The sequence below is a fragment of the Hemitrygon akajei genome, chromosome 6 (genome assembly GCF_048418815.1).
Source record: "Hemitrygon akajei chromosome 6, sHemAka1.3, whole genome shotgun sequence".
Lineage (NCBI taxonomy): Eukaryota > Metazoa > Chordata > Chondrichthyes > Myliobatiformes > Dasyatidae > Hemitrygon > Hemitrygon akajei.
Genome location: NC_133129.1, coordinates 74,557,593 through 74,567,909, shown reverse-complemented (window position 1 = coordinate 74,567,909; position 10,317 = coordinate 74,557,593). Strand labels below are relative to the sequence as shown.

Genomic DNA, 10,317 nt, shown 5'->3' with positions numbered 1-10,317 from the left:
TATCACTGGTAGTCCAAAGATTGCAGTAATAGGATGAGGTTTTAAATCAACATGCAGAGCTGCTGAAATAATTTCAAAAATATCTTTCCAATATTTTCTTAACAGAGGGCACGACCTAAACACGTGTCAAAGAAGCTACTTCAGAATTACATCTATTACAAACAGGGTTTATATGACAGTAAAAATGTGCTAACTTATCCTTGGACATATGAGCCCTATGAACCACCTTAAATTGTATCAAAGCATGTCTGGCACATTTCCTCTTCTCTCCATCTGCAACACAGAAAATGATGGCCAAACACACTTCATTAAGGCATACTTCCACATGTCTGAGCATCATTTTGATCTACACTCACAGAACAGAAACAAACCGTAATTATAAACGTATTGCTGTTTGTCAAAATATATTGTTAAACCATATTGGGGATCTATGCTGGTAATATATCTCAAGTAATGGTGAACTTTAGAAACATAGAAAACCTACAGCACAATGCAGGCCCTTTGGCCCACAAAGCTGTGCCGAATATGTCCTTACATTAGAAATTACCTCGGTTTACCCATAGCCCTATATTTTTCTGAGCTCCATGTACCTGTCAAGGAGTCTCTTAAAAGACCCTATTGAATCCGCCTCACCCAGTCGCCGGCAGCCCATTACGCACACTCACCACTCTGTGTAAAAAAATTTACCCCTGATATCTCCTCTGTACCTATTTCCAAGCACTTTAAAACTGTGCTCTCTCATGCTAGCCATTTCAGCCCTGGGAAAAAGCCTCTGACTATCCACATGTGCATAGCTTCTGACATGTTTTATTTCCAAGAGATAATTGAAATTTAACACACTACTTATAAGTAGATATCCACGTTGAAATGATCACAACGTTAACAATTAATATGAATTGGGATTTCCCTGATTTGAAGACAGCAAATAGGCTCTGAATGCTTATTGCAAAGATACCTTCAGAGGTTTAGATCATGTTGGTTTGGAATGTTATCCTGCCAAGCTGTATCAAGAGTGAACAGTATTACAGCAACAGATAAAAATATAAAAAAAACAAACAAGAGGCCAATTTGTAAGAACAAAGTCCAAAAAATGCTTTTGAGAACAAGCTTATGAACTGCTGAGAGAAGGGAGGACCAGTTACAAGACAAATTCTTTCACTCTCATGGTGACCTACACTACATAAATGCTAAGAAATTTTGGAATATAGGAAGAACTCAGGATCATTGCTCAAATTAGCCTTTATCCAAGACCCTTATTTTGTGTAAAATTTGATCAAAATAACTATGCAATTATTGACTAAATGGAGTGTAAAGATAATTGCTTTGTTTGGGATAAATGACAAAATTTAAAAACAAGTCTGAAAGGAAAATAATCTTCTGGGGTTCAATTTTCTTGCTAGTTAAGTGTTTGGCATTAATTTGTCTTCTTTCAAATGCTTAGCACTTCTCCAGCATGACAGATTAGACTTTGTAAATAATCAAATATACATCAAAAAAGCAAACCTGTGTCAAAATAAGACCACTGCTTTTGAAAAATAATGCACGAGCCAAGCCATGTTTAATTAAAATTTTAATATACAAATATTAAAAAATGATACATCAGGAATTTAAACTACATAATATTTAAAAAAAGTTAGTGTGGTACTTTGCCAATGACAGGTGCCAACTTGAGAGGCAACACAAAAATATGTTACACGAAATTCTCTGTAAAATTTGCCAATGGCACATTGAAGAAAACATTCACCCTGAGCAATCTCCAACGATTTGGTCAATAGCATATTCCAGACATTTAAAAACAACCGACTTGGAATACTACATTTCAAGCTCGTATCATTTACAACCAGAATTGCCAATGAAAATAGACCAGATAGCATACTGAATGCCAATATATTTCACTGGATCCAAGTGTTCATCAAGCACCAAATTTTTACCTTCCACAGATATCATCATTTGACACAAGACAGTCATATGAAACATGAAAAGTCAACATGTTAAAAAACTTTAAAAATTTGCATGAAAATTAATTTAGTTTGGTCCCTCATAATGTCATCTTGAAGATTCCTTTAAACTGAAAATTTCAATCATCAGTGAAATAAATCCCAATTGTATTCAAGGGTACACTAATTAGGAACTGACTGTGCACCTGATTTCACAAAAGATGGATGAATACTACAGTTTTAATTTGCTTTAGAAGTGCTGCAACAATCACTGGTTTACTTTGGCAACAACTGACACCAAAGCCCAGTAATACAACTGGAAATCAAGACTGGTGTGAAACATTAGTTCAAATATTATCAAATCACATTAGAAATGCATTCATAAACTGTAGTAGTTGTTACAAGCTTTACGTAAAAAAAGGTCTTTACAGCACAATTCTAGAATGTCAAACAAATTAATAAAAAGCAATTCAAGTTTCATACTGTCCCTAATACAATTTATAACATAGGATACATAGTATGGAAGTAGGCTATGAGGCCCAAAAATTAAAACTTCACTCAAGCCTCTTCCTATTTTTCCGTATCTACCAGTGTAGTCTCTAGTCCCTTTTCCCCTCTTATGCCTGACCAGATTCCCCATAAATATATGAGTTAAACACCTTAATCTCGCCCAGTGGGAATGCGTCTACATTCTCACACGCTTGAAGCCTCTTTTGGATTCCCTTTCAGATTTCTATCTTACAATAATGGCCTCTAATTTTGCTTTCCTCTATAGAGAGGAAATATGCCATCAATACTTGTATTTAATAAAACATTTACATGATTACCCTTCACCATATTAACTGCAGTTATTGGTTTTCTAATGATTATATTACAGTACAATTCTAGTAGGGCCGAAGTTACTGATATAATAAAGCCATCCTTAATTTCACTAAGCCGTTAACTCCACTGTGCCATATTATTTGACGACAACTGTAAGATGCTTGACACAAGAATAAATAAAAAACAGGCAAAGCACTGGAGGGACTAACTATTGATACCTTGAAGACAAAAACAGGAAGTCTAGCTGGAGGGGTAAATTAATAGGGTCAGAGAGGAGGACTGGACCAAACAGAGAATAGAAATGCTTCTGCTGCACATGACCTCATGGATTTTCCATCAGCCATCGTGGCTAATGGTTTAAAAGATTAAACATATTAAGGTGGTGGTAAAATAATAACTGAACTCTAAACACAGATAGGGAAGGGGCTCTGCACAAGCAAGCTATGCAGATTCCGTCTCTACTAATCCATTAAACTCCAGAGCCCTGGGCTGACTAATCAACAGAGTTATACCATATGCGCACTATCGAGAAACTAGGACAGAAGGTACTGATAATTTAAAGCACGATTATGGCGGTTGTATCAACTTGGTTTCTTCTTTGTGACTTTTCTACATTATTTCAGGGAATTAAAAAGGAATAAAGCAAAATACTTGAGATGAGGTGAAACATAACATTTAATGTAAATAGCATGTTTTTAACCCCTCTCTCCACAGCTGCCTCCTAATCTTAATATCTCTATTAGTTCCCATTTTTATTCAAAAAGCTGTGGCTTTCAACAACTGCTGGATATTACCACTCCACCTCCAAGGACAGCCAACTGAGTTGTCCCAAGTTACCAGATTTCTCCAGCTGTCTCACTGCTTTTACCAAGTGGCAATTCCAATGTGAAAATTAAGCTGTGGTCAGAAAATTCCGTTGAAGTTAAAAAAAACAAGAGGTTGCTTATCTATAGCGTTCACCTTCTTGTTGAATGAACCCTGCTCCAGCAGAGTAATGTTTCAAGTCTACACCTTGTGAGCAATCTTCCATCCTACTTGCAAAACTTCCTCATGTGCTGCATTTAGTGCCTGTGGAAACCCCAAGGTTCTGACAGTTTCCCTGACAAAAAGAGTTACTAAAAAGCTGACAGTTTTAACCTGAGTTTTTAGTATAGCAATTTCATTAGGAATATTGCAACAGGATTGCAATGTACTGCACAAGCAACAAAGAGCAAAGATTTTGAATACCATTATGCTATTTTAAAAAGTACTACAGCACTGCTGTCATATAAAATATTCTGCAGGTTCTGCATACAAAATGAGTGTATGATATCTACAGAGCAAAATATAGATTTACAAAAAATGGTCACAATTTCCAAATTTGCACAGTAAATGGTTATGCAATTCCCCCCATAAATGTTAAGTGTACATTTTCAGTTATATAGCCTAAGCCAAAGTGTTTTGCTTTGAATAGGTTCCTTGTTAATGCAAACTGGCAACACCCCAGTTTAAAAAAACAAAATTTATCAAAACAAAACACATTTAAGAACCATCAGATGCTCTTGCCTTTTGAGGGTTAATAGGAATGCACACAAAAATACAAAAGTGACGTATTGCCTGTGCTCCTTAGATATCCTGAGATCAAGCGCTACCAGCTTCAGAGGCCTAGAAAACACAAACAGCAGTGCAATGCAAACTTAGTCCACTTGAATTAAAAGATTTACATTTTAATAATCATTTTCCTCTTCCATCCCCGATTGACTTATATTCAAATATTTTGCTCAATAATGGACACCTCTAAAAAGATTTACAGGCTATTTTCCATCCAATCCAAGTTGCTTTGAGAAAACTTTTTAAATATTTCTGAAGTTCCACAGCAGATGAGATAACTGTGTTGATTAAAGATAGACTTCTCATTCACATTTGGCCATTTACCCATTCTGAATTCGCCAAAACAATTCAAAGCCACAATGATGTCAAGTAATATTAAGAAGAATCTTGCTGGTATCTGGTCTCTTTCACACCAGAATGTCCAAAACTCCTGACAATTAGATATTTTTGAAGTAATGTAAGAACATGGAAGCCAACTTCTACATGGTAAGCAGTACAAACAGCAATGGGCTGGTTTGTACTCGATTTTCTCCAAAGGTTTGTAACAGCTGCTGACTATATACCTCCTGAAAGTAAGTGGCTGGAGGAGAGATATTTGCTGACCTTTCACTTCACCACTGAGTCTTGGATCAATTCCAGATTTAACATGATCTCACCTACATGAAAAATGACCAACATCCTTCACAATTTAAAAAAAAATTAATTTATAATTTCTATTTTTATTCATTTTGAACTAAAATCTATATTTCCTCATTGAATTCTAACAGCTTCAAAGTGTCTCTGAGACACGTTTGGTTTCAATTGAAAGCACAAGTTATTAACAGGCTATCAAGACATTGCAGACATGGCGTGTCAGATTCTGCCTCCTGAAGTTCAATTGCTATTCTGTGAGATGGGAATATGTCAGCAGGGAGACCTCAAAGAATTTGGGTGCCAGAGGGCCACAAAAGACTCTTGCCTGCATGGTGTTTCAGACACGTCACAAGTATGCTTTGAGTCAATGTCATAATTGCAGACGACCTGCTTTAAACAACATTCAATGGCGGGTAAATTTCCTGCTTCATAACAATTCCTTGAATTAAAATGAGGTGTCCTATTAATGCTTAGGATGTGTAGGGAATAAAAATACACTAGAGCAAGCTTTGTGTTCTTTCCCTTATTATCCATTGTTTGTTTTAAATGATCTTTGAGAAACAAAGCACATTCTCAAAATAGAAGCTTCATTGAAAAGATAATGACACAATGTAAGAAATCAACATTAAAATTCATTTGGAATTTTAATTGAAATTGCTGTTCTGTCCTATCATGCTATCCCTTTGTATTAAGCAATCTATGCAATAAGTCAGTAATTAGATAAGGCACTTTTCTTTCCCGCAGCTTCTAAAGCATTTAAAGAGGATTAACTGAAGGAACCATTGACCCAATGAAACCAGTTTTCATTCAACTAAGAGGATGAATTTCATCAGACTGGGCATTACACATACCTTTTGCTTTTAAAATGTAATCCACATTGAACTATGTGACTTTAATATGATAATCAAAACTCTGTGACTAAGATTTTGCTTTGCCAATTTTAAAATATGTGAAATTCCAATACCAAGTTACCAAAAAGTGTGGTAGTTTCACACATTTCACATCATGAAGGTTTATGCTAAAATAAGTATCAGCCATGGCTCCATGGGAAGCATAGTTGCTTGAGTTAAAAAGTTGTGCTTTCGATGTTTATGCCAGAGTTGAAATCCTGGCTGAAACTTCATCAAAGTACTGACTGCAGCTGCATCTGCATATGACACTATACCTAAAGATATCCTTGCTCAAGCCCAGGATAAAATTTAATAAGTTTCTAATTCTGGTTCTGTTTGGTGAGGGAGAGGAGTTGCTTTGTGGATTTTATTAGTGTTTGTAAAACTTAATTTCAGGTATTAAAATCTTCAATCAGGTGCATTAACATTTGGGATCCAAAGGTGACCATATCAGAATGATGTACCATGATTATGCAAACCATTTAGCCTGATTTTGGAGGATAGCAGAGCAGAAGCCAAACTGCTAGTTATACATTGTGATAACACTAGCTTTGTGTTGCTTATTTTAAAACAGCAAGTTTAATCATTTATCATAGTGATCTATTCAAACAGCTGCTCATACAAGCCTATTTGGCAATCCGTCATTAAACGTGTTTAGCACCATAGGTGATTCCATCATTTACAGATTGTTGCTACAAGGTGCTTTGTTTTTAACACTGAAGATCATTCAGAACATTTCTGCTAGGTCAAACAGACTGGAGTACAATTCCCTCCCCCACAACTCTACAACTTCAACAGAATTTTCATTATCTGAATAGCAACTGTGCAAATACTTTGTGTCAGTGCTTTAACTCTTCTGTTTCTTTTAATGACTGTGAAGCCACTGAGTAGTTCATCCCATCCCAGAGATAAATTGGAGTGATATATATTGAAAACCACGTGCAGCATTCTGAAAGCAAAATCTAAATTTCACAGTTGACATTTATTGTTAGCATGAGTTCATTAAAAAAAGATCAATTGATAAAGGAAAATAAATACTATTTAACTCCTCAGTCAATGATCTTAAGATACATTATCTATCATATTGTCAGATCTTGTTCCCTGAATTTCTAGTCATGCTTCCTATATTAGTGACCCATATCAACAGGATTCCATTGGCCCTTTTATTAGGGCAAGCATTTATTCAAGTGCTCAAACTGACAAACTTAACAATTCCCCAAATGGTTTTCTTTTAAACTAACTTTTTAAAATACAGCCATCAGGAAAAAGAATGTTTACTTACTCCAAATACATATGGCAAAAAAATCACATATTAACAGTCATGTTAAAGAAAAGAAAATTAACAATATGTTAAAGACAAAAAAATTAAGACTGAAAGCAATTTATTAGTTTCACGAGCAACACAAAAAAGATGGCAAAGTAGCAAAGCATAGAGAATGGAATTGCTCGGTTATTGCACAATAATATGATCATCATTCGACAGCGGCACCTAAGACTAGAGAAGTGTAGATGAATACTGAATTCTGAAACTCACAGCCTCCCTGAACATAATAAAAACATTTTTAAAGAAGTAACATAATCTCAAGCTTGTTTATCAATGACTTTTGATATTTGACATTCCATGAATCTGTCTTCAGAAAAAGTTACAAAATGAAATCAAACCAGATCACACACTGTAAGCTTTTAACAAGGGAGCCCTTTTTTCAATATTGCAAATATTTACTATCAAAACAATGCTGGACATTAAACATACAAATACAAAAGTACTTACAAAATGATCACTCCATAACCTGATCAAACTCATTTGAGTGTTTCTAAATCCAAAGGCAGCATTTTGAACTCAATGTCTCATTCTGCAAAGTTGCTATTTACCAACTGCAATCTCCACCTAATCTTAACGGGCTCAGCAATGGTAATTCTAGCAGGAGAATACAACTGACAAGGCAATCTGACCTTGAAAAATGTCATCATTCACTAGCAGCTCACGGCAACAGTGAATGAGGAACAACAGTATAGAATAAGACAAAATATTCAATAACTATCTATACTGTTGCCAGTACAAGCAATAATTTTCTGTCGGTTATGTAGGGGAGATATTAAACTTCAATTCTTCATGTCAGGCAGCATCAACGGAAATGAGTGTTTTGGGTCAAGACCCTTTTTCAGGTCTGGGCCCCTTCGTCGGCGCCTCAGTGAGGCTGTGCCTGTCACAACACCCAGCTCTTCCGTAGCCTCCGTCTCCGCGCCCACTCTTTGGCAGGAATTTTACACCCCACATTGATGATGACCTCTTCTCTCATCTCCAACCTTCCTCCTCCTCTTGGACACCCCGCTCTGGTTTTCTGCCTGCTCTGGATCTTTTCATCTCGAATTGCCAATGAGACATCAACTGTCTTGACTTCAGCACTCCTCAACAAACCTTCCCCTCAATGAACGTACTGTCCTCCATACCAATCCCAACCTTACTATCAAATTCACAGTTATAATGAGGCAGACTGACCTCTATCTTGCTGAAAGCCACACTGAAACTCTTGGACACCTCTGCATACCTACTCCTTGAACAGGACCTCACTTTGAGCCACAAATGTCTCTGACACCATCACTGGCCTCATCAGCTGTGGAGAACTCCCATTCCCTGCCCTAAGCTCATAGTTCCCTTACCAACACACTGTTTATTCATGTCCATAGAGGCAGCCAGAACTCCTAAGTTCCTCCAGCATTTTGTATCTGTTGCTCTGGGGTTTCAAGCATCTGCAGAAATTCTCGTATTTAAGACTTCCATTCTTTACGCCAAGATCAAAATTGTGGGTTCTATACATTAATACTTTATAGCCAAAATTTTTATTGTGTCACAGTTTCAGCTTACTGCTATAGGAGGAAGACAAAATAAAGAAATAATCTCTCCCACTGAGCTGATTGGTAAATAGATAAAGAGGAAGAGCAGGAGATTCTGAGAAATGCACAAAGCAAGGACTTCACCAGAGTGAGACCAGTCCACAAAGACAGAAACACACAAATAGTAAGAGTGAAACTTGTGGAGGATGGTTAATTCCACACTATCACCTACCATGGGCTTCATTTCAGTTCTGTTACCAGAGACAGATCGCATTGCTTTCTTACTCTCATCCATGAATTCCTGAAACAAATAATACGCATAAAGTGTGCTGAAGATCAGAATTCACATTAGACCTTAATTAACCATCAAGTAATTATTTTTGTATGCAATCTCTGAAAAGATCTATCAGCCAATTTATTACTTAAAAATCAAAAGCAGAATTTCTCACCTGATCGATGCAATATGTGGACTCAAGTTTATCAAATACGATATCACACAGCAAATGAACTTTTAAAAAGGGGAATGAATCAGCCTCGTTTCAAATCAATACATCAGCAATGGGAAATTTAAGTATTTTGAGAAATGAAATCAGATCAAACTGCTATTCATTAGGAGATCAATGACACAGAACATCAATTAATTATTAGGTCTGTTCCAACATGAGAAATCATTTAAGATTCTCCAAGCTCAAAATTCTGACTTTGATCCCTCATAAAGTCTGCCAAACGTTCCAACACAAATCTCTAGGAAAATCAATCATCAAGTCATACACAAGAACTTTCTCTACAACTCACCATCAAACTTTTGTCCATGTAATACTCTCGACCAGAAGTCCCATCATTGTGTTTGCAGTCAACAGCAAAGCACAGAAAAAGGACATCCACCACCATCTCATAAATGGACAAGAAGCAGTGTGACACAAAGAAGGCGAACAGGCAAATGATGATGAGTGGGAGGACCCACACAGTATAATCACGCTGGTAGTTGAGAAGTAGTATCCCAATAATACCGGTGACTAACACTATAAGTAGCTGAAAGTAAAACAAAATGGTAATAGTTTAACAATTGGATCACAAGTTTAGAAATATTTTATAGCAATTTATCTGTCTACATGCTTTTGCAGGTAGAAATTGTTACATGGGCTTAGGAAAATAAAAATAAATAATTTTTGTTCACAGAACTCCAAAATCTTGGAATGCTTCATAAGTAATTCAATAGAAGTTTCAAAAATTGATTCTTAAATTCAAATATGTCCAATGCCATGTGTGTGAACACAGCCTTTATTAAGAATAAACAATAAAATAAATGGACCCCAGTGCTTCACAGAGCAAGCTCAAGAAAAATGTAACAAGGCAGATGACCAATGTTATATTTGATTAAGAGTCTCCTCATGCACCTCACTAACAGAGAAAGCTGAAAAAAATGGGTTGGTGAGGTAGGAAACCTCCACAGGTTTGAGAGTCTAAGTCATCCATAGTGGTGCAAATAAATTTACAGTTACTGAGGCCAGATATGGAAATGCTAAAATATCTTGGGAAGGTTGTACAGCTGGAGACAAGAGAAACAGGGAAGGAAGGCTACAGTCAAGAAAACATGTTCATAACTGATG

At 36.3% G+C, this 10,317-nt stretch overlaps 1 protein-coding gene across 1 annotated transcript in view; it reads right to left on the bottom strand.

The window, feature by feature from the left end:
- Positions 1 to 1,557: 1,557 nt before the first annotated feature.
- LOC140729170 (choline transporter-like protein 1) overlaps positions 1,558 to 10,317 on the bottom strand; it is a 132,019-nt gene continuing 123,259 nt past the window's right edge. The window contains exons 14-16 of the mRNA XM_073048638.1: positions 9,503 to 9,739; positions 8,940 to 9,008; positions 1,558 to 4,403 (exon numbers count right to left, since the gene is read on the bottom strand). Coding sequence (XP_072904739.1) covers positions 4,380 to 4,403; positions 8,940 to 9,008; positions 9,503 to 9,739 — 330 coding nt within the window. The 3' untranslated portion in view covers positions 1,558 to 4,379. The remainder of the gene's footprint in view (positions 4,404 to 8,939; positions 9,009 to 9,502; positions 9,740 to 10,317) is intronic.